We start from the raw sequence: 26,720 nt of genomic DNA, 5'->3' as shown, positions 1-26,720 counted from the left end.
ATGGTCGTTCACTTCTGGATCTAGGCTTCTTTTAAGAACGCCTAAACACCACGGTCTTGAGCCTGCTGCATAATATTTGCTTAGCAAATTATCATAGAACTAGCTGACGCCGCGCGGTTTCACCTGCGTGGTTCACGTCCCCGTAGGAATATGGGAATAATATATATCCTATAGCCTTCCTCGATAAATGGGCTATCTAACACTGAAAAAAATTTTCAAATCCGACTAGTAGTTCCTGAGATTAGCGCGTTCAATCAAACAAATAAACTCTTCAGCTTTATAATATTAGTATAGATTCAACCGTCAACGCAACATCCGACTTATTTAACGGATAACCGACCAAACGATTTATTTTCAAGTTCACAGGACAATGGACACCGTCCATTCATCTACAAAAATATGTCGTGACCCCCCGCGTCAGCCGCTCACGACTTCAGTTGCTCCCTCATCAATGAATGACAGCTATTTTCCAAAATCCACAAAAACATAATTTTCCATCAGCTTTACTGAATTCTTTGTTGGATTTTGTAATTGATAATAATTGCTTTTTTTTGTTTGTGAAAGCAAAAATTCTTGTTAATTTATTATACTTAGTTCAATAGTTCGGAAGTTTATATTATTTTCATTTCAGTAAGAATTCGGGTTTGTAATTTATGAAATTTGGGAATATCTCTGTATTTTTTTTTCTCTTTATTTGGTCTACCAACAGACATATAATACAATTATTAAATGCAAAGAAAGATAAAATGCAAATCTATTTAAAGGTAAACACCGCATGCAACTGTCTAAAACTAAGATTAAAATTTATTTACAGCATGATTTAAAATATTAATATTAATATTTTAAATCATGTCGTCATCAACCCATATTCGGCTCACTGCTGAGCTCGAGTCTCCTCTTATAATGAGAGGGGTTAGGCCAATAGTCCACCACGCTGGCCCAATGCGGATTGGCAGAATTCACACACGCAGAGAATTAAGATAATTTTCTGGTATGCAGGTTTCCTCACGATGTTTTCCTTCACCGATTGAGACACGTGATATTTAATTTCTTAAAATGCACACAACTGAAAAGTTGGAGGTGCATGCCCCGGACCGGATTCGAACCCACACCCTCCGGAATCGGAGGCAGAGGTCATATCCACTAGGCTATCACGGCTTATAATAACTTTAAATCATGACTGGTTCGGAAATACACAATTTACTAATTTAATACAATTTAATTTCTATACCTTAAACAGCTGTATGAAGAGGATTTCGTCGAAAATATGTGTAAAAGTAGCATACTTAGTAAATTGCATAATTTTAAGTGATAACTGTCAGACTATGGTTGGTCTGTCAATGACTCACCTATCACCTGTCTGCCAATCATTCACCTATCACTAAACTTACATACCTACCTGAGGGCCTAGTGGCAGTTTGATACTGTTACTATTGCGTTAACGTAAATGCGAATTGTAGCCTTGACAGCCCAGTGGATATGACCTCTGCCTCCGTTTCCGGAGGGTGTGAGTCCGAATCCGGTCCAGGGCATGCACCTCCAACTTTTTAGTTGTGTTCATTTTAAGAAATTAAATATCACGTGTCTCAATCATGCATACCTGAGAATTATCTTGATTCTCTGCGTGTGTGAAGACTGCCAATCCGCATTGGGCCAGCGTGGTGGACTATTGGCCTTACCCCTCTCATTCTGAGAGGAGACTCGAGCTCAGCAGTGAGCCGAATATGGGTTGATGACGACGAAATGCGAATTTCTAAGGAATTGAAACAGCGCCAGCACAACTGTTTCAATTCCATATAAATTCGCGTTTACGTTAACGCGATAGTAACAGGTACACTGATCGTAAATTGAAAACCTTCACCTATGAACAGAGCAACACATCGCAAGGCATTCAAGGCTGCCCTGGGTTCAAAAATCTGAGGCGTAGGTTCGCATCGTTTGTATTTATCTTTTAGACAGCAAGGCACCATTCATGTGGTAGTGCTTTAACTACCACCACTACAGTTTAGAAGATCATAGCATACTCTAACCACTTTCCAACATGAGAGTCTACTATCCATTCTTCTTCTTCTTTGTCGCTGCGCTCTTGACAGAGCGGTCGTGGTCTTTAGGACGTGTTGGAGGCAGATGTAATACGCCTCACGAGCATTCGCCACTTCTCCCTTTGTGTAGTGAGTCGCGTACATTCATGCAAGGGACCGCCTACAGCAGATTTAATCTGGTGGTCTACTATCCATAGATACTCGTAACTCTGACAAATAAGTCTCACATATCAATACCACCATAACAAGTAGGTGAGGTGGTAAAAGAATCTCATTTAATCGATGGGTTATTAGTTATGTAATCCGCCTGTTTTCATCTCGCAATCAATGTATAGATTAGAGCCACGACAAACCACTGGCATACATAATCCACCATTAGGTTTCGATAGCGATCTTCAGCGGGGTCGAGAGGCCAGCGCTGCACTAATATCATTAATCCGTTCGGCTGGAGACAATGGCACCCGAATGTACTCATTAATGCTTGAGCAAAGATTGTGTAGGATCACCATTCGATTTGAAATCAAAAATAATAAAAAAAAAAGTGTCTGTCAGCCCCGACGCACGAATGGTGTTTACTCTTTCAGACCGACTGTGTAAATAGGTGTATGTTGCCCCGCAGCATACACTATGTACGTCTCAATGCAACGCCTGAAAAGTGAAAGGTGCGCCACCGAAGAGCAGCAGGCCGCGATGTGCGCACCCGCCATCAGCGAAAAGTGCGCAGAATAGGTTGCGCACAAAAACGTTTTTGACGGCCTCCGTGGCGCAATGGTGTGCGCGGTGGACTTACAAGACGGAGGTCCTGGGTTCGATCCCCGGCTGGGCAGATTGAGATTTTCTTAATTTGTCCAGGTCTGGCTGGTGGGAGGCTTCGGCCATGGCTAGTTACCACTCTACCGACAAAGACGTACCGCCAAGCGATTTAGCGTTCCGGTACGGTGTCGTGTAGAAACCGAAAGGAGTGTGGATTTTCATCCTCCTCCTAACAAGTTAGCCCGCTTCCATCTTAGACTGCATCATCACTTACCATCAGGTGAGATTGTAGTCAAGGGCTAACTTGTAAATAATATTAATAAAAAAAACGTAACGCTGACATTCGTTCATCGAATTTTATAGCCCTTATTTTTTTAATGCCGAAAAAGACAATTCTTAAGGAGTACTAACACTAATTTTACTATAGGTAAGTACCTAATCTATTTCGGAAAGTCTCTTTTGCTTTGTACAGCAAGATGACTAAACAACGCATCTGTGGGTAGGTAGGAATTGAAACAGCGCCATCTAGTGGCACTACTGCACAACTGTTTCAATTCCTTAGAAATTCGCGTTTACGGTTACGCGATTAGTGCTAATGATTACGTAAACGACAAAATTGCTTGGAAATGAAATGTATTACATGACAGGCTACTTATATACCTATTGTTAAATGGTGATAAACTAAAGAGGATAAACCTTGGTGAGTTTGTTGTGGGCTCTTCTCGAACAAAGTCGCCTTAGAACTTTGGAACCCTCGTAACTTTAACTTTAATTTTAGGTTTTCGAATAACTATTATCACCATTATCTTATATTTAATATTATTACCTGACGTTTCGAAAGAGCTTGTAAACTAAGCTTATTTAAAATAAATGATTATTGAGTTTGAGATAGTCACAGTATGAAAACATTGAAAACTGCCACTAGGCACACTGTATAACCCGCAAGTTTGAGTTTTAAATTGTCCTCTTCTATCTATCGCTTACTATTTTTATCTCTTTCTATTTTATCGTGCTAGACAGAGAGAGATAGAATTCGACACCCGCACTAGCGAGTTATATGTATAAATCGTTACAGAATAGCTCTCCTAAAGGAGTATTATCACCACGGTCTATTTGTTTATATTAGTTCGTGGTTTACATTGTTTTAACTGGAAACATGCATTATACGTGTTATAGTTTCATAATAAACATTCATTAATAACGATTTGGCTATATTCTACCAAAATATCCCCCTGACAAAATTAGGCATTCGACAAAATAAATATATTCTCTGCTCAAAATAATTTTGCCAAGATACAGCAGCACTTTTAGGAGAACTATATCGAATTATTTTTCCTTATTTATTTGGTCCACTGGTGATTGTTACAGTATTTACATAATTACAATCTGAAAAATATAAATACAAGGCTCTGTACAATCAAATTAAAGTAGACACGGCATGCTTATTTCCGTAATATTAAGAAAAATAAAGATTACAAACTAAACTAAAACTAACTAACTAAAGATAACCCGACGATGTAGATACTTCTTAGTACAGTGAAAAATATTTTGCATGTAAATTTTCATACCCATACCCAGCACTTTCTAATGAAAAAAACCACGAAATTCCACGACACTAATTAATTAGATAAGAATCTAAAATGATATTCTTTCTATTAATTTTATATTTAATTGTTTTTTTTATTCTTTACAAGTTAGCCCATGACTACAATCTCACCTGCTGGTAAGTGATTTACTATTTAAGATGGAAGCGGATTAACTTGTTAGGAGGAGGATGAAAATTCACACTTTCGGTTTCTGCACGACATCGTACCGGAATACTAAATTGCTTGGTAGTACGTCTCTCGGTAGGGTGGTAACTAGCCACGGCCGAAAACTCCCATCAGCAGATCTGGACCAATTAAGAAAACCTCAATCGGCCTAAGAACAAAATAAGGTAAGGTAAGGTAATAAGGAAAGAAACAAATCTCAATTTTAGATTGACACGATTAAAGAGAATAGAACAGTGTGGTGGTACTAGTGTATCGCGTATTGCTTTATTCCAAACGTCGATCAGCATATTAGGAAATTTTCAAAACAAAGATCAATAAATAAAATATAAAAAAATTAGCTGTATTCATACGGTGTTTTAGACGTCAGCATTGCAAATATGCCAAAGTTTCCTACTGGCCGCGTAGGAACGTAATTGCGGATTGTAATTATTATTATGTTGTCAGATTGTTTTATCAGCTTGGGTGGTGGTGTGTGTGACAAGAGTTTGCTTGACTCTTCTAAATTGTTCGACTAAAGCATTCCGATCTTGGCGACCGCGACCGGGTCGTGCGACCCACTGCTTAGTATGAATTTATACGGAGCACTAAACAAAGGCGTTCGCGCGACACGGTCTTGGGAAATAAATTCATATTTAACAGTGGGTCGCATGACTCAGTCGTGGTCGCGGGTCATGGTCGTCAAGATCGGAATGCTACCTTCCGGCCGGCCGCATACACTCGTTTTTTTCCGAATCCGATTGCGTGCAATATAAAATACATTAACTGACGCACAAGTTTATTTCCGAACAGAACAAATTCCGCGCATACGTAACGAACGAACAAACGAACGAACGTACGGCTTGCGGTAGAAACGAAAGGCTACGGTAGTTTCACGGAATTTCTAATCGAAATAACGCATTAGGAAAACGAATACGAAAAACGAGTCTAAGACGCAGGTTTCAGAATCGTTAAAGTGCATCTGCACTGCCAAGATTCACTTTAACGATTCTGAAACCTGCATTGTTCAATTGACCTGTTTGAAATGTTCCCTCTACCACAAGAGACTTTTTTTTAAACGTGCGGAGATTTGACTTCTGCCTCTTTGGTGCCGCAATGCATTTATTCATGCTATTCTCTTATGAATTCTCTCTCTACCTCTTTTCGTCCTTTTCCCTTTCCTCTCTTCTCCTCATTGTTTCCCTTATCATTTGTGCGTAAGTGTGCCAAATTATTTCGTTATTGAGCATGCGCGTTATCAATTTTTTGGACTAGACGCTGTGCTTTCTCTGTGCTACCAATCTCGGATTCGTGCAAGCTGGACATTCAAAAATTATTACAAAAACCACAAGAGTATCTACCATCTTCTAATGGTACAATTTCTGTTTTTTTTTCTTCGTATTGTGTAAGTACCGTAGGCTCCTTAATGGGACCTCAGTGGCGTTATCGAGGGGTTTGGGCGAGCACAGAAGCATCGCTTTACCGGGCCCGAAGGCAGAAGCAGATTAGATGGGCGGAACGACTCACTAAGGGCGTCTCCTTTGACATTCACAATTCCTGTGGCCGCTACCTGCTGCGTTATAGTCGCTTCCTCAGATTTCCATGGTGGTTAATACATCGGATGTCTTCTAACTTGCACCACACACAAAGCTAAGAGACAATACGGTTGGTTAGTAGATCGGGGTCAGGGCGGGTCACGAGCCGACGCAAGCTCCAGGCACCAGTTTTGGGTCAAACTCTAGAGCACTACATATACTTCCTAAACTTAGAAAATATTTGTAACGTATCAAAATATCGTGTTGTAAATGAATTTTTTGTCGTAAGTAAGAAAAAACTTTTGTTATGCTAGACAAACTTGCACTATAACCATCATCATCACTGACAACCCATATTCGGCTTACTGTCGAGCACGAGTCTCCTCTCAGAATGAGAGGGGTTATGCCTTAGTCCACCACGCTGGCCAAATGCGGATTCGCGGACTTCACACACGTAGAGAATTAAGAAAATTCTCAGGTATGCAGGTTTTCTCACAATGTTTTTCTTTCACCGTTTCACCGTTTGAGATACGTGATATTTAAATTCATAAAATGCACATAACTGAAAAGTTAGAGGTGCATGCATGCCCCCGACCGGATTCGAACCTACGCCCTTCGAATCGAAGGCAGAGGTCAAAGAAAATCAAATGTAACCAAATTAACGGGAGTATATTAAAATATTTCATAATGTTAATATACTCTCATTTATTTATTTATTTATTTTCATGTAGTTTTATTAAACATTATTATTTTGACGGCCTCCGTGGCGCAGTGGTATGCGCAGTGGATTTATAAGACGGAGGTCTCGGGTTCGATCCCCGGCTGGGCCGATTGACGTTTCTTAATTGGTCCAGGTCTTGCTGGTGGGAGACTTCGGCCGTGGGTAGTTACCACCCGACAAAGACGTACCGCCAAGTGATTTAACGTTCTGGTATGGTGTCGTGTAGAAACCGAAAGGAGTGTGGATTTCATCCTACTCCTAGCAAGTTAGCCCGCTTCCATCTTGAATTGCATCATCACTTACCATCAGGTGAGATTGTAGTCAAGGGCTAACTTGTAGAGAATAAAAAAAAACATAAGCAAAGTGTCAATGTGAGTAGGCACTTAACAATAAGTTTAACACACCCAATAACACGCGTGATATAAGAACAATGCTAATTGACCATGACATGTCACACTATAATCCAATTTTAAAAGTATCACCCGCCACCCTAGCACAATAGCGATCAGCGGGCGATCACCTTGATCGTATTAATTAATATAATATAAATAAACATGATAAAGGACCCACATCCGTAATGGTGATTGATCGGGTATCGGGCGAGGAATTCGACGTGGGCAACCGGACTGTCCAGCCGGCCGGAGATCGTGATCACGAAACTGTTGACGAGTCTATTCCCAACTGTTACATTTATAACTCGTGCGCATTAACGTGACACCTGGTTACCAAACACAACCAAACAAGCACAGCACAAAACATCATTCGCGCCAGAATTAAAAGTGACAATTTAATCCGCACGAGCTGTACATGACAATGCCTGATATGTTTCGCGGTGTCTACACATTTCAGCAAAAAAAAAAAATCAACGCAAACGTTTTTTTTTGTTAAAAACTTTTTAACAAAAATAAAAAATAAATCGTCTTCATATTTTTGTAATTTTGAAGTCGGTTGAATTTTTTTGTTAAAAAGATTTTATTTTTCTGTTTTTCGTGTGCAAAATAGTGAACGAAAGCACAAAATTTCTGAACCTAATTTAGAATGGAATTATAGGTAGTTTTTAAACAAAAAATATTTTTTAAAATTGGTTAAGAAATGACGAAGTTATGAGGTAACATTAAAAAAAAGAAAAGAAAATAATCACGTGTCGAATTAAGAACCTCCTACTTTTTTGAAGTTGGCTAAAAATAAAGCCGGTAAAGTACTCGGACTCATCGACGAGAGGTGGTGGTTCCATCAATGTTTGCTGGACTAGGAACTCACTCCTAACGAAGTCTTATAGAGGAATGATAAATAATCTTAAAAGCAGTACAGCTGAAATATAGGAATAATCTATTTCTAACTGCTTAACTTAACTCTTACATGATAAGTGTTGCGTTGGCTACGCATTTTGGTTGTTGCAAAAAAAAAGAAACAACGCAATAAAGGTCAAACACACATAAATTCGGAAGGGTCGACTCGGCTTCGGTTAGACCACGCCGTGCTTTCTTCGTATGGCCCGGGAGCTGTTGCAAATTTTTGGCCAAGTTGAAGCCTTATCTTGTACCTTTCCTATGCTAGTTGGGAAGTACCTAGTGGGAGTTTTTTTTTTGAAAAACTATCCTCTCAAAAAATCAAAGCGGACCTACAAACGCAAGAAGCGTATCTATTTGTTTTATACAACATATGAAAAGATAAAATCTCTAAACCATTAATGTATTAAATTCTAAAATCTATTAAACAAACTGAAGATACTAATTACTAGTTATCAAAATTGTTGAGGAATTTTACAAGGTTTTAAAAGGCACACCGCTAAAAATACAAAAGAGATCATACCTTAAACCTTCACAATCCTAACTAAAGAGCAGAATTCAAATTTAATTGGATTTCGAGTATTGAAATTAATGTGGCCGTCGGCAAAATTTCGTGTACGAACCAGGCTGTTAAGATCTAATACACGAACTGCTCAATAAATCAAAGGGATTTGGAAAGGCAAGTGGAACATTAGTTAGCTCTGTCCTCAAAACCTGACGTATAGCTCGTCCAGATCACGCAGCTTCGCGGATATAGCCACTTGGGCAATGAAGACTCCACAGGCTTTAGAGGAGTCTTCATTGCCTTTTGGCGGCCTCCGTGATACTTATATAGGCACAACCAACCAACTTTATTAAATAAAATATAAGGAACGACATAAGAACCGATTTTTGGAGAGTAGGGAATAGTAGATTGTTACCGAGTGAGGAAAGACGGCTTCCGTGGCGCAGTGGTATGTGCGGTGGATTTACAATACGGAGGTTCTGGATTCGATCCCCGGCTTGTCGATTGATATTTTCTGAATTGGGCAAAAGACCGGAAGAGTTTTCTACACATGACCGCCAAACTTCAGTTGGAAGAAGGCACCCCGTGATTATTAAGAAACAGATGGGTGAAGGTCCTCTTATATTAGAATCCTCTACCATTAAGTTATACTTCCTAACCCAGACTAAAAAAAGCGCAGAACAAAACCATATATAACGTAAGTTTCGCGTTGCCCTACGCGAGTTCATTCCTTAGATTTACGACAGCGCCGAATAGAGTCGTCACTAGCATGTACCACGTCGCTCGGCAATAAATTAGCGGGCGAGTGTTCGGCATTCCCACGAACAAAACCGTATCAAGATGAGCCCAACAACACCCGAGTACGGGACGAAATGCTTTATTTTCTTGCTCGATTTATTCCCGAGTGACACCCTCGCGTTTTGTAACCTGTCACTCGTACTAGTAACGAAGTGCGATAGCCGGGGAAATATTGTGAACACTGGTGACCTTGTAGTTAATGTTCATCTTTTTCGGTAGTTGTGTGCTTCGAATTGGTATTTTGATCATTCGAAAGTATTGTAATGACAACGATTTATGATAGAAAAAGGCTGTTTTTGCATACATACACAAATTATTATATAAGTCGGTACGTAAAATGCAGTGCCGTGCCATTCATAGATTCAATAATGCACTGCCTAAGCCTACCCTATAGACTGACGAGTCATCAGGGTCGTAATATTGGAGAAGGAACTTCACAATATGTATGTATAATTTTTACCCTCGTTAGAAAGTTTGTGCACGCCACTGGTAATGTAAAAAGCAACTGCAGAGTTTTTTAGTCTCTGACTATGTTAGCTAGAATATACCTGCCGAAACAAAGTTCGAGCCTGTCACTCAATATAGACGCTATATTGACTGACACTGCCAGGCTCGACTTGCTCGAATACTTGCTTCTATAAAAGCCTGGAAATAATCGAATTTAAATTGTCATTGCCAAAAATACAATTTTGATTCTGTTATTGGTAATGGCAATAGTTTCCATCTATAATAAGATTTATACTAAGTTTCCTAACATCAAATGGCAAGCTGCAGTTAACAAATTTTTGAATTCTCAAAAGACACTATATAGAAACCAATGGGTCGATTTGAGTCCCTCCCGCTGGATTATTGTAGTCCAGCAGACAGGGATCAGGGACCTCAAGACCTCTAGGAGTTGAGTTCGGTCCGTTAACCGTAGACCTATTGAGGTTTAAAACCTTATAACTCTGACTTTCGCACACACACAGCCTCCGTGGCATGTGCGCGGTGGATTTACAACACGATTGAGGTTTTCTTAATTAGTCCAGGTCTGGTTGGTGGGAGACTTATCGCTAAGCGATTTAGCGTTCCGTTACGATGTCATGTAGAAACCTAAAGGGGTGTGGATTTTCATCCTACTATACTCCTAACAAGTTCACCTGTTTCAACCATTAGGTGAGATTGTGGTCAAGGGCTAACTTGTAAAGAAAAAAAAAACCTACTTGCAACAGCATTTTTCATTTTATATTTCGGGGCAAATAAAACGGCTTACGAATCCTGCGATTAAACACTATCTATGTGTTATAATATATGTTTATAAAATTTAATTAAGCGTTCGGAGATATGATAAGAGATAAGCGATTTGATATGATATGTTAGGCGTTGAACATTTGTGACACAAAAAGCATACTGAAATGTCTTAATCAATTTCATAATCATTTTTACAAAATGATCAATCATAGCCCTTGTCAGCGATTTCAGTTCCGCTATAGGTCGAGTTATTTTAAAACGAAATAAATGACATTCCAAAGTTTTTGTATTAGTTATAAACTCATTACCCATACCTTCAAAGAATTCTACGCGGCATAATATCGGAACTCTAAATCGCTTGGCGGTACGTCTTGGTCAGTAGGATGGTGTAACTAGCCACGACCGATGCATACCACGAGACCAGATCATCATCATTCATTATCCACCCATATTCGGCTCATTGCTGAGCTCTTGAGCCTAACTCCTCTCAGAATGAGAGGGGTTAGGCCAAATAGTTCACTACGCTGGCCCAATGCGGATTGGCAGACTTCGGAGCGGAGAATTAAGAAAATTCTCAGGTATGCAGGTTTCCTCACGATGTTTATCCTTCACCGTTTGAGATGCGTGTTTCCTAAAATGCACTTAACAGTTGGAGGTGCATGCCCCGAAATGGATTCGAGCCTTCGCCTTCCGAATCGAAAGCAGAGGTCATATACACTGGGCTATCGTGGCTCTATGCCAAATTATATAAAAGTAACTTAACGTTAATCTGCATACCTGTGAATTTCCTAAATTCTTTACGTGTGTGAAGTCTGCCAATCCGCATTGAGCCAGCGTGGTGGACTGTCGGCCCATCTTATCTCATTCTGAGAGGAGACTCGTGCTTAAAAATGATCCGAATATGGGTTGTTAATGATGATGATGAGTTTTAGATAATTAGCCATGATTCCATTTGAGTTTGTGTCAACATTTATACACCCTGTATACACCTAAAAACACAACTGACCTTATGCAATCAGGTAAATACAATTATAACAACCCTTAGGTTACATTTATTTACTCCGCTCCATTGCCAGCTGTAGTTCAGTAATCAGAATTACATCACATTCGTTGTAAATTTACAGGTTTTTACTTGAGTTTGTGTCATTATTTATAGGGCACCCTGTGTACATCTAAAAACACAACACCCCTTAGGCAGTCAGGTAGATACAAACACCGGCGTGCTTCTATTAGAAACAATCGTGCATCATTCCCAGTTACATTTATTTACTCCGCTCCATTGCCAGCTGTAGTTCAGTAATCAGATTTACATCACAAGTTGTAGATTTATAAGTTTTTACTTGAGTTTGTTTCATTATTTATAAGACACCCTGTGTACACCTAAAAACACAACACCCCTTTAGTCAGTCAGGTAAATACAATTATAACAACACCGGCGTGCTTCTATTAGAAACAATCGTGCATCATTCCCAGTTACATTTATTTACTCCGCTCCATTGCCAGCTGTAGTTCAGTAATCAGATTTAGTGTGCGAACCGAATGGAAGCTCTTCATCAAGAGGCTATGTTACACAATACACTGAGCCGCGTTTCACAATCGACATAATATACAGACGATTCGTGCACCACTTGCTTATAATATATTTACCATGTCACTGAAGTTCCTTGATTTGTGATAAGCTATCAATACATACAATGCATATCAATTGCTTCACAAATTAAAGGCGTATTATTTAACAATAGTAACTAGTGAATTCCAGCTGGCCTACTCACTATTTTGGTCTTTATTATCAACCTATTAAAATAAACCACAAATGTCATCTACATACTATATTATGATATCCACCAGTAAGCACCGGATTAGTTTGTTTTATACTCGTAGTATGTAGATGACATTGTATATTTATAATAGGTTGATAAAAAAGACCAAAATAGGAAATAGGCAAGCAGGGTGAGAGCCGTGATAACCCAGTAGACACGCATATGGCCTCTGCCTTCGATTTAGAGATCGTAGGTTCGAATCCGGTCCGGGGCATACGCCTCCTTAAATTAGTGTTAAGTGTACCAATCCTATTGGGTTCTTGTGGACTATTACTAATAGTTCACATTTGAATAGAATAGTAAAACTACATAGGAACTGGAACTACGCGTGTGTGATGTGGGCTAGTCTTTGATAAAATGACGAATGTCACAGACTCTCAGACTATGTAGCTTTGAATTAAATAACCAAACCCAGTCACAAACCTGTTAACGTTTAAAATGTACGAGGTATGAGTCAACAAATACACACACGTTATCTGATCCCCTATTCCAATGCACCAAATATGAAATTATTCCAAACAATGCGAGTCACAATCAAAACTGATCCCAATCAAACTGTATCAACATAATTAGATTTAATAACAACGGGCCGGACAATCGACGAGATTGCTAAGATATTGTATTCGACATTGCGTTGCCGATCTGAATTATCTGGGTATCGGATAGACCGAGAGCCGATCTAAATAATTTTAGTACTATTTAACTTTTGACTTCAGTGTGCCTATTAGGAGTTTTTAATGTTACTATCGCGTTAACGTAAACGCGAATTTATATGGAATTGAAACAGTTGTGCAGTAGTGCCACTAGATGGCGCTGTTTCAATTCCTTAGAAATTCGCGTTTCGCGAAATCAAACTGCCACTAGGCCCTCAGAATTATTTGTGCCAGAGCTTTATTGCTCAGCATTCCTGTATATTCGTCTAAAGCAGTGGCGTAACTAAACCATTCGGGGCCCGTGGCGAAATGAATGGGTTCCAGAAAAATAGTAACATTTTTCTGGGGCCCACCCAATCTTAATTTTTATTAAATGTTAGATTACTTTTGACCTCACACAGCCTTTTGGGTATAGGGTCCATGAAAATCGCAGTTATGCTGATATGAAGGGTATGTTTGTTGGTTGTTGGTGTTGATATATGCACATAATACATATGCCTTAACACCTTTATCTCAGTTTGACGGACGCAGGATATTTTAGACTTTGTCTGCAAAGTTTTGCTCTCCCTATGACTTTCTACTTCACATGCTATGTAAAAAAAACACAAACTTGGTTTTCACGTTAGCGAGACAGTTTCTTATTTGTTTTGTACGTTTTCATATTTAACACTTGTGATTTGTGGTAAGCGTCCACAGATCCGCATCGTACGGATCCGATTACGATTACGAATTAAAAACCCGTTTGATGCGTTGCGTCCGATATTGCGATATTGCGTCAGATGCGACGCGTATCTGTGTAAAAAAAATTGTTTTATACAAGCACTTATTATGAACGGCAACATATTTATTACACCGTCTCTTGTACTACAACCGTTTAGAAATTTCTATTACGAGTACACTGCACCCGTATTAAGGTATCTGATTGAGAGGAGTAGGCTCAATATATCTCTTTCGGCGTTAATAGCTTCGAACTATCGCGTCCCCTATTATTTTGTCAAGTCGCGAATTTATGGACGCGACGTATAACGGTGCAAGTGTGTTGGGTCCAGGGAACATTGGACGCGGTGGTGCTCTAAAGGTCGTCAGTGTTCATACAACCGATGCTATCGGGCCGGGATAAGCGGAACTGAGTCCATTTATAAAGCTGGACATGCGAATGTAACATTTAGAGGAAGACATTTTGTAAGTAACACGTGGGGGATACATCCAGTATACTCTGTTTGGACCTGACATTTAATTTATTGAAAGTCAGCGGACGTTCGCGATTCATTCGTGTAGAATTGGATTTTTGACGTGACAACGTCTTATAATTCGATGAAGACGGCTGCGCACTCGAAAAAAGATGACGTCATGCGTCGTTCCCTCGCTCTAGGGTTGCCAACTTTTTTACAAGAAATAAAGTATATTCTGGTCTATGAAGATTATTAAACAGTATTTAAACAGAATAAGGGTTCCGTTTTTGTACTACGTACGTTCGGAACCTCTAAAAACGAACATTTTCTTTTGAAAAATGCAAGCATTTCATCAGCTTTCAATTTCATTTTTTTATGACGTTGTCACGTTCAACTATCGCCAGTAAACCGACTTTGCAGATAACCGATTTTTATTGAAGTGACTAGAATCAATCAATTGATTGATCAATGAAATTCTTTATTAGGTTAAAAATAAGTTAGAAAGGCAATAGAGCTAAAATTTTTAATTTTTTGTTATAATTGATGTTACATAGATAGAACGAAAATACGACAGAAAAACTAAGGGTTCTAATTAGATTCCTACCGTACCTATGGTAGCAGCGGGACTTACAAACTTACTTACTTCTTTTTAAAATATACTAATATTTATAAAAATTTATAATTATAAAGTAAAATTATTTATACGAGTGTACTCCCTACCCTGAAGACGTAATTTCATTTTATTTTTTACAAGTTAACCCTTGACTACAATCTCACCTGATGGTAAGTGATGATGCAGTCTAAGATGGAAGCGGGCTAAATTGTTAGGAGGAGGATGAAAATCCCACCCGTTTCGGTTTCTACACCGCATCATACCGGAACGCTAAATCGCTTTGCGGTACGTCTTTGTAGGTAGGGTGGTAACTAGCTACTGCCGAAGCCTCCCACCAGCCGGACCTGGACCAATTAAGAAAACCTCAATCGGTCCAGCCGGGAATCGAACCTCCGTATTGTAAGTCCACTGCGCATACCACTGCACCACGGAAGCCGTCAAGAAGAAAAAAAATATATTTGTATATCTAGCGAACGGCTTTGTCGGATTGTATGCTACTGAAGACAAGAGTTAATTTGTAGTTCTTTTATTCACCAACATCTTTGTTAATATCGTTCTTACAAAATGTCATCCAACATGCAACAATTATAATTGGACGGTATAGACGTAGGCAAGCAAGAGGTCGGAAAGCGATCGCATATATTAAGCTCTGGTTGCCACACGGGCCGTAACAAGCGATTTCACGGCGCAGGCGCATCCTTTAGCCACGGCTGTCTTGCCGCCATTTTGCCTGCGACAGATTTGTTTGTTGCGTCACACGCTGCTACGATATGGAGCCGAGACACACACGACCAACTGCTTACTCCAACTCGCTTTCTAAGTTACAACTTATATACGAGTAATAGTAGAAAATGAACTAGCGAGACTTATCTTATGGAGCCGACACAGACACGACCGACTTCTAATCCCAACTTGCTTTCCAAGTTCTGATTTCTATAATACTAGTAGTATAGTAAACTAGTCTTTGAAGTTGTCTTTGCTGACTTTGGTTCACAGAACTTCGTATTCGAACATGTATGTAGTTTTATTTTAATGCACTTAACTTATTTGTAGTTTATGATTTATATGATGACTAGCGGACCCGGACAAGCTTCGTTTTGACATAAGTGCACTTATTCTCTATCCCTACTCTACCCTTCTATACCTCTACCCCTACCCTACCCCAACCCTACACTACCCCTACCCTACCCTACCCCTACCCTACACCTACCCCTACACTACCCTACCCCTACCCTACCCCTACCGCTTGACTCTTAAACGTTTGTATGGGAAATAGTAAAGGGCAGTTTTTGGGGTTTTCCCGGAAATTATTTGATTTTTTCTCACCTTTTAAACCTTCCCTATACCTCCACGAACATTTCAAGACCAAGATAAGATAGATCCGTTAAGCCGTTCTCGAGTTTTAGCGAGACTAACGAACAGCAATTCATTTTTATATATATAGATAGAGGTAATTAAAATGACGCTCGTTTTAAAGACATTAAGTAAATTTAGTAATAACAACAAAACTATGATAATATAAATAATATATTTCGAAATAAGCGATATACGGTGAGTAGACAGAGGGAACATAAAAATCTACTTGTTTTAAGATTGGTTTCAAATATATAAATTTAAGAAGCATGAGACGCTTATTAACTAGAATTATCCGGTGATTAACGTTAATTGAAGAAAGTCCTTATCACAAGGAAAAACGTTTATACAAAGTACGATAATTTATCGACTCGACGATTGACTTGTTTGGATATAAATTGGTACATTAAAATTGGATCCGTGTGTAGACATTTTACAGAGGATCGTGTTACACTGCCCTAAATCTCTTTGTTCTTTGATTCGCGTGTTCAAACTGTCTGGTGAATGGAATGGTGTTGGTGAATGGAATGGTGTTGGTAAACATTATTGGAATTATTCTCCGCTCTTGTGTTATAAATGATAGACTTGTCTCAATAGCTACGAGTATGCAATGTACCTATTACGTGTTGAGAGCATTGCCCAATGCGAAATAAATCGTAGTAAAGCCAGGCCAGCCTTGTATATGCAAAACCTTTAACAAGACGTCTTCTTTAGTATAGTACCAATTTGCAAAATACAATACATTTTCAAGAGATTGATTACCCGTATACTGTAGTCCAAGTAATTACATCGATTGCTAAAATGTAAATCAAGAAATTCGGGACGTGAAGTTCCGAAACATCATGCTTTTTCAATGCGAGGTGCTCATTTTTGAGTCTCCACAAATCACATTTAAAGTGGTTGTAGTATCGACAGTGGCGCAGCGTGCTTTGGAGGGGCCCTATATAAGAATTAGTTGAGGGGCCCAAATGAAGGGTAAAGATTTATCAGAAATATGACAGTAATTTAACCTGTGTAGGATATTTCCAACTTTCATACCTACATTTTACAAATTATTGCTTCCATACGTAAGGGGCTCCATATCAATGATACGGGTATTACGGTGATAGCTACGTCCCTGAGTATCGACCTTTGTTGCGATAGAAGTGGTCAGTCTTACAAGGCCCGGACACTGTTTGGACACGCGCCTCGACCGACAACGACAGATCGCGCGCGATCCGCGATAAGATGCTATCGGGGTTAGCAGAGAATTTGGAACTTTTCTAACGAGGATCAACGAAGCAAATCGGGACTGTTATTTAGAGTTTTTTGTAAAAAAGAGACACTTAATTCATAGCCTAGCACAGGAATCGATCCTTGAATTTTACGACTTGTAGCCGAGCTAACTTCATTACCAACGAGTACTGTAATTATTAATAATATAAGCAATGTCAAGCTCAAAACAATTCAATGTACACATTTCATCATGAGCAATCACCGGTCGTAGTATCGACCCCTGTCGCAGCGATTGATTGCGATAGAAGTGGTCAGTCTTACAAGGCCCGGACACTGTTTGGACACGCGCCGCGACCGACAACGACAGATCGCGCGCGATCCGCGATAAGATGCTATCGGGGTTAGCACGCGCGCACCGGTTTGGTCGCGCCGTGAAATTGAGAACGATTTATAGCAGCGCTTAATGGCTTTCTCGATTAATTGTCCTCTAAATTGTTGGAATTACAACACAATTAACGTTTGAGAACCGGTTGCTGGTTATATATCGGCTCGACATTATCAGATAACACATATATCATCGTTCGGTAAAATTTATTTCGTGTTAAGTTTCGCGGAGTTTATTATAAGCGCCTATTTGTATAACAGGAATATTAATAGGTATCACGTAGGCTGGGGTACATAAATATTTGTAAAGCCTTGATATAAAATTATGTGATATAAATCTCTATATGCCGATAATTAAAATGGCTTGAAAGCAACTTGGATTTCAAATAACTGTAATGATAACTATAACATGGCAATTTTGAATTTAGAGTATACCTATCATATGACCATCTTAACAGTTACTACGCACTCGTTTTTCACCTCTTTTACGTTTTTAACGCGATCTTTCTTAAATCATCACTACATAGTACGAGTATAAAACAAATTCGCTTTCTCTGTCCCTATATCTCTTTATTCCTACGTATGCATAAATCTTTAAAACTACACAACGTATTTTGATGCGGTTTTTTTTAATAGATAGAGTGATTGAAGAGGAAGGTTTATATGTATAATAATATCCATTAAATAGTGGATAAATACTGTTATTTTTGAGGTTTCCAATGTGATGTCTAAAATAATTACATTTTTCCGCTTTCATTGCAAACGCAGGTTGAACCCTACGAGATTTATCAAAATAATGAACGAATGAATAAAAAGGTCTACAGAAAACTCCGCGATGGTATATGTCTATCTGTTTAGGGATATCCCACAACAACATTTTTTTATCATTTACGTATGTTTGTTCCTCCTTCACCCTGCGGCTACTAAAGCCATTTGGCTAAATTTTGGAATGGAAATAGATTTTATTCTGGATTAACACATATGCTTTTTATCCCAAAAAATCCATGATTCCCGCGGGATTTGGTGAGAAACTAAATTCCACGCGGACGAAGTCCACTAGTACTTATCTAATAATTTCAACTACAACATCATTTAATTTTTGAAAAAAATATTTGGGGTTAGTCGAAAGTTTATCACAAAAACAATACTCAAACAACAATTTCGGTTCATAAACTTTGACCTTACAATTGAGAATCATGTATCTATATTAGGTAGTAAAAGAGATATATACAAATCTATATTAGGTATAGGAGAAAGATGGATGGGTCCGCGGATGCAGCTGCGGTTAGAACAAAGCGTTTGCTCTCGTTCCCACAACTCTTGCCGCGATGACTGATCGACTGTGCCTCCTCCTTTATGCCTGTACCATGCTTGCAACGTAGCAATAATGGCCTCGGATTTTACAGAAACTTATCTATATTAATATTATAAAAAATTTTTTTTCATCAAATAAAGCATGTCATTTTTTTTCTGTAGATTTTATGAAGTTGGCATCCGCTAAGAACGGATTTTGATCAATTCCACTCCCAAGTGGATAAAATAGGGGTTGACAGTTTGTATGGAAAGTCCTCCATTTTTAGATTTACAGTTTTAAAATTTTGTTTTTACATCATAAAAAAAATATGAAATACACCGTGATTCAAATTTTTTTTTTTAACTCCTAAAGTGGTGAAATAGGGGTTGAAAGTTTACATTGACTTCCACGCAGACGAAGTCGCGGGCGTCCGCTAGTTAATAATATAAAATTCAGTTATTCTAAATATAACCACAACATCAAAATCAAAAATCATTTATTTCAAGTAGGCTCAGCACTTTTGACACGTCAGTTGACTATTTGTAAAGATTCTACCACCGGTTCGGAAGGCAGGGTCTGCTGAGAAGAAACCGGCAAAAAAACTCAACAGTTGCTCTTTTTAAAAGAACATACAATATTATAATTTACAATTGATGACAACATTACAATTTCTTATAGTTTTACTTTCTGTGTGACGGTGGAAGCTGATCCAATAGCCTCCAAGCGCTTTTATCTTTAAGGAACTCATCAATGTTGTAACTCATAACATACCTACGTATGACGGGTTAAAACCCTTCAACAATGTCTGGAAGTTAAATTATTGGTTGATAAATCAAACTTTACCTATAATGGCAATTGGCAAATTCCTCAAGCGTATGGTTTATTCGAGTACGACCTCAGACATCGTAATGCCGACATTGTAGCCGGCGCAGATGGCAATAACAACCAATATACTATCCGGATACATAACCGAATACCGTAGCCAAGACGGTGGCTAACCTATGGGAAGCAATCATTATGATTTGTTGACATTTCATAGGCGAGCTAGTGTTGTAAGATTTCCATGAAAAAATAAAGTTGTTAATATTTTATCATACTTATCAGCCACCTTCAACAGGGCAAAGTAGAAAAAAAATGCCCATAACTTGGCTTTCTTGTGGTAAGAGAACTTTCAAAGTTCAAAGTTCAGTAGACCCCCTTACAATAACACACACTTTACCTCTTAATAATGTTATTAGTAAACTTGCGGACGCCCGCGACTTCGTCCGCGTAAAACTCGATGTAAACTTTCAACTATTTCTACCCTCTCTCTAACATTCCGCGCATTTTTTTTAATTTTTTCTGACATAAGGACCTTTTCCTGACAATAACAAACACATAAAAAAAAAATAGCGATCGGTCCAGCCGTTCATGCGTGATGACGTGACCAAGAGATATATGGATTAATTTTATATATATAGATATAAATTGTATAGATTATTGTACAATGTACATTATAATGGCATTTTATTTTCAGATAGGTATTGTACATTATTGTACTTTAAACTTAACCAAACTTCTATGGATATCATATAATTTACTAGCATTCCTAGTTTACCATTTGAGCTCCTATCTTTTCTGGTTGTCACCAAAGTGGGAATTTCGTGCATATAACATAAAACACCTAGTTAACAGAACATAATCTAGTAATATACCTTACGGGTAACTGTCCAATACTAGAATTCAAAAAGACAAATCCTATTTCCCACGTCTGTCGAATAGCTTTAGGTGTGTTGTTGTTGCACGATAAATTATATCGATAAATTAAATCTGTTACAAAAAATAAGTATGATTCGATAAACATAAAATTTTCATGATTTCTATCAATATTATTAATTTATTTTTTTATTTTTACTTTTTTAAAATTTATACACATGTTTAAAGATTTGCGAATGCGAAATTTAGTGTAAAGATATAAGTACATACTACTGCAAGTATTTTCTGTGTCATCACATCGGATAATTTATATAATAAGAAATTATCAATTTTTTTAAACGAATACAGAAATTCCAGACATGAAATCGCAGGAAAAAACTACAAAAATAATAGACTATGTACTCGTGAAACAGCTTAAAATAAAAACATATTACATTTTTTTTTTCGATATCGAATATTAGGGTGAAGGCCAACACTAGCCATCGGCTACTGTTCGAATCGTGACCCTTTGCGAAAAGCGGCGCGCGTGACGCTTTCGAACGCGTTCTGATAACATTAATTTAAAACTAATATGAACCTTTTGTTTACAGGCACAGAGTTCATTTTATTGTGTCTCGAACAACGGCACAAGCAAAATTTTGAATAAAGGTCGTACCGTCCTTATTAGTCCTTATAACTAAGTAATGCATGTGAAAACAATAAACAATACAAGTTGCAGGTACTAATGGTTCGAGATTTAGAATTAGCTTAGCTCTATGGTATTGTAAAATTACTGGCTAATTTAAATTTAAAATTAGTTTCAAGTCAAGTATTTTATAATGGTAAATCATCGATAAATATTTCGCATCGCGTGTTTAATCTCTAAAACTTATAATATTTAATCGGCCATACAAACATTTTTCATTTTATGCCAAGGAAATAAGTTTTAACCTGTTGTAATTTACATATAACTTAACTCCCATGGGATGCAATTGGGAACACAAACTAGTTTGTACTAGTAAAGGTAATGTATAAAAAACGCAGACAAAATCTTGAACAATGTTTTTTTTTTCTTTACAATCTCATCTGATGGTAAGTGATGATGCAAATCTAAGATAGAAGCGGGCTAGGTTAGGAGTAATCGCTTGGTAGTACGTCTTTGCCGGTAGGGTGGTAACTAACCATGGCCGAAGCCTCCCACCAGCCAGACCTGGAGCAGTTAAGAAAAACCTTAATCGGCCCAGCCGGAGATCGAACCCAGGACCTCCGTCTTGTTAATCCACCGCGCATTCCAATGCGCCACGGAGGCTGTCTAGCAATAATTTTATATTTGGTCAAAATAATTTTGCTCATTTACCTAACTTGATTTATTTTATGAATAGTGCCAAGATAGAGTGCTTGGCTGAAATATTAAGACAAGGGTGGGATTTATACCTACGTGATCTTTCTGTTTAGAGATTTATAAGCATCTAACTACAACATATCACTTTAGGAGCAACGCGGTTTACTTCAAGTCACGCAATAGACGATGGGCTCAGTCTATACGCCTCACTTAGGTCGTAGTGTAAGAGACAGTGCCGGTAAAAATATTAGTAAATGCCTCTATAATAGAGATCGAAATAATTGTTAGAACGAAAAACAAACCACTATAATAATTGTATTCTAAAAAGACTTAACGCATATTCTTTGGCACCAAATTGACTAAAATAAATTAAACATACTATTTTAATAAGTTTAAAAGGCGAGTAAAGAAAATGATAACAAATATGATATTAATGGTTGAAAAGTATATATAATGTGTGATTTATTAATTAATGTTATAGTATTTGAAACAAACCCATTTTCTTAAATATACTAATATTATAAAGCTGAAAAGTGTGTTTGTTTGTTTGATTGATTGAACGCGCTAATCTCAGGAACTACTACTGGTCCTTCTGTTTCTTTCTGTGTAAGATAGCCCATTTATCGAGGAAGGCTATAGGCTATATATTATCCCCGTATTCCTACGGAAACGGGAACCATGCGTCTAAAACCGCGAGGCGTCAGCTAGTCGAAAATAAAGTGTATCTCTGCGCACCATGTTTTAATTAACACGCTGCTATTTTAGTTTAAAAGTGGATTTTCATGACTATTTTGACTTCTAAACAACTTTTAAATTCACATGTAAATTGTAAATTATTTTATTAGGACCAGAATAAAATGTAAGCTACATTCAATAAATTTGGAAATTTATTTTCTTCGAGGTACATACAGTTTAAAATAATCAAAATCAAAATTTGTTACAAGCAACAGTGAAATCTGAGGGTGGTCTCCGGGCCTATAATACGACTCCTCAAGCCTATCTGCGCAGATCTACGACCGTATTCATATTAGGGAGGAAGATTCGCATCCAATTAACTGTAACGGTGAAGTTTTCCTACTAATGATATCGGCAAATCGCAGAATTTGCGTTGCATCACGATTTATTATCAGTTTACTTAACTGTGAGAAATTTCTTCCCGCGAAGAATTATGGACAATCGACAGGCTAATAAATAATTCTACTACTGCCCTGCTTTTTCATTGGAGAGTGAAATATAGAGCTAAGGGTTACACACCCACACTGATATGCTTTGTTAACATATAATTTATCACTATCCAGTTTTTGTTAGACTTTTCTTTTAAGGTTACCAATGCCAGCCGTACGAGTACTAATTTGTGTCGCAACTTTAGGTATATCATTGCTTTAGAACTAGAGACTGCATCAGTCAGACATTCCGCATTTAAGTAAGGCTGAAAGTGTGTTATTCTCCCACCATAGGGTAAGTATGGTAGTCACTTATGGAGTTCGTGATTCTCGGACCACGCGTTACGCGTATACGCGTTTGGAATCCTCGTAACTAAATTTTTTTGACTTTGGAAGGTAGCAGGTTTCAAGGGTGTGATAGGCTGATGAATAGGGATGTTTTCTCAAATTATTCCGAGGAAAATATTTCTAAAAATACGGGTCTGGACTATTGAAAATTGCTGCCTTCTAAGGCCACTATAATAAGTTCTTAATTGGATACCTGCCGTGGTAGAACAGAGACAACTCAAAAGCTAACGCTTAAACTTCTCTTTGCTTTGCTTAAACGTAATAGAAGTATTTTTTTATGTAATATAGGCTTGCGCTTGACTACAATTACCTATAGCCTGATGGAAAGCATTAATGTTGAAATTAAGTCTAAGGTGGAGCGCGCTTACCTAGAACATTACCCTATTCATTCTTGCTTTGAAGGTGTTTAAATTATAAGTGTCAGGAAACACAAACGCCGAAAGGGCATTCCAAATTTTCTGTGCTCATCCTAGAATGGTCCTATGCCCACCCTATTCACCCTATTTAATATCCCGTTTATATTCTGGGGTACTACAAATATTGTAAACGACGACAAAACGACTTTTGTTTTGTCAGCCCCCGAAAATAATCCTATATACGCCAATGATAAAATGAAGCGTGTCTGGCAATCGCAGGCCCTCGGTCCATGGTATTCTGTCAATTATCGGCTTGTTAGCCTCTGATCGATCCCCGCGCGGTGGCGTCGTAACTTAGCCGTTAATGTGTCACTTACGAGGTCAACGGGCGGCCCAGATTACGATACAAGCTAAGGCTAACTTTATTTACTAATTGAGCCTTTTCTTTGTTTAGTATTGGAGAGAGAAAAGTAGAGTATGAGATCCATAGTAAGTAAACTTGGTGGAAATCGGTATTAGCTTCAAACTGAAAATACTTAATTTATCCAGCAATTCAAAATCATCATCATCATTATTATCAGCCGATGGACGTCCACTGCTGGACATAGGTCTCTGCATGGCCCTCCAAACACAACGGTTTCGAGCCAGCATCCAGCAGTTCCCGGCTACGCGCTTGATGACCTCGGTCTTCCTAATGGGGGGTCGACCAACATTGCACTTTCCGGTGCGGGGTCGCCATTCCAGCACCTCGGAACCCCAACGTCCATCGCCTCTTCGAACTATGAGGCCTGCCTATTGCCACTTTAGCTTCGCGACTCGCTAACTTTGGTTCAAAATATGATAATTTTATTACAAAATTATATTTTTTAAATTATAGAGATTTTTGACGGCTCTTCTAAGGAAGTTCTGTCGTCTAAACCGATAGTAGAGTCACCACAAAAAGCGGAGACTTGACAGTTTAAAAGTGCTCGTTGTTGCTTAAATGACTCCAGCGGGGACCAGCACCAAATATACCTACACATAACGGCCAACTCACTGACCAAGTGCGGAAACTTTTTTTTTTATTCTTTACAAGTTAGCCCTTGATCACACTCTCACCTGATGGTAAGTGATGATGTAAGCTAAGATGGTAGCGGCCTAACTTGTTAGGAGTAGGAAGACAATCCACACCCCTTTCGGTTTCTACACGACATCGTACCGGAACGCTAAATCGCTTGGCGGTACGTCTTTGCTGGTAAAGTGGTAACTAGCCATGGCCGAAGAAGTTAAGAAAACCTCAATCGGCCCAGCCGGGGATCGAATCCAGGACCTCCGTCTTGTAAATCCACCGCACATACCACTGCGCCACGAAGGCGGTCATTATATAACTATACAGAAGAAACAAGAAGAACCTCATTTTAATCAGTATCTTACCTTGTGTTTCAAGAAGGAGAGATCTCTCACTGGAATCGTTCTCCTGCTGACCTTCAGTTCACTCTGCAGCACTTCCATGGTGCTGATGTCTTGGAAACCGTTCTGTGCGAGCGTCGAGCATGTGCGCTGGACTTGTTCGATGCACGGAGAGAACGAGCAGAATCGACCTCCTGTATGACAAAAGAAACATGTCTCAAAATATTTTTAGTTATTGAGAGCTTTTAGATAAGATAACTTGAAGAATAGAGAGCCGTGATAGCCCAGTGGATATGACCTCTGCCTCCAATTCCGGAGGGTGTCGGTTCGAATCCGTTCCGGGGCATGTACCTCCAAAATTTCAGTTGTGTGCATTTTATAAGAAATGAAATATCACGTGTCTCAGACGGTGAAGGAAAACATCGTGAGGAAACCTGCATACCAGAGAATTTTCTTAATTCTCTGCGTGTGTGAAGTCTGCCAATCCGCATTGGGCCAGCGTGGTGGACTATTGGCCTAACCCCTCTCATTCTGAGAGGAGACTCGAGCTCAGCAGTTAGCCGAATATGGGTTGATAATGATGAATGAATTCAATAATTGTTATCAAATTAATTTGAACAAAAAGTTAAAATATGAACCACATGAAAATCCGTTTAGTATTTTCATAGATAAGCAGGGTCTGTAGCCATGTGGCACGTCGATTCTATTTCTACAAACGCTTCAAAAATTCAAAAATGGGAACGACCATACACCTCACCTCACATGATGGTTAGTGATGATGCAATCTAAGATTTAAGCGGGCTAACTTGTTTCACAGCATCGTACCGGAACGCTAAAACGCTTGGCGGTACGTCTTTGTCGGTAGGGTGATAACTAGCCATGTCGAAGCCTCCCACCAGCTAGACCTGAACCAATTAAGAAAACTTCAATCGAACGAGGATCGAACCCAGGACCTCCGTCTTGAAAAACCGCGCACACCACTGCGCCACGAAGGCCGTCAAGAGGCTCCTTCAGTTTTAGACATCAACGCGCTTGCCTGTAGGTACATTACCATAGAATAAGATTCTCCTCCATTTCTGAATTTTCAAATTCAGTCTCTACAGAATGAGGTAAGTCTAGCTATCGCATGCTTTTAGTTTATTTACATTAAAAGTAGAAAAACTTCAATATTTACTTATCTCTACACATTTTTAAAAATATAGTTTTTTTTTTTTTTTTTTAATTTGCGTTTCTAAAAAGGACTTTGTCGGTAAGCATACATTTACACGTCAGGAGCTGACTTGTAACAGTTGTTATACAAGGCGATTGAACTCTATAAGAAAA

General features: G+C 38.6%; 1 protein-coding gene across 1 annotated transcript in view; it reads right to left on the bottom strand.

The window, feature by feature from the left end:
• Positions 1-26,720, bottom strand: part of LOC112046640 (tRNA (adenine(58)-N(1))-methyltransferase catalytic subunit TRMT61A) — a 107,150-nt gene that overhangs the window by 19,070 nt on the left and 61,360 nt on the right. The window contains exon 5 of the mRNA XM_024083348.2: positions 25,422-25,591. Within this exon, the coding sequence (XP_023939116.2) occupies positions 25,422-25,591 (170 nt within the window). The remainder of the gene's footprint in view (positions 1-25,421; positions 25,592-26,720) is intronic.

The sequence above is a fragment of the Bicyclus anynana genome, chromosome 22, assembly GCF_947172395.1.
Source record: "Bicyclus anynana chromosome 22, ilBicAnyn1.1, whole genome shotgun sequence".
NCBI lineage: Eukaryota > Metazoa > Arthropoda > Insecta > Lepidoptera > Nymphalidae > Bicyclus > Bicyclus anynana.
The sequence above is the reverse complement of the archived record's forward strand: the minus strand, read 5'-3'. Positions and strand labels throughout refer to the sequence as shown.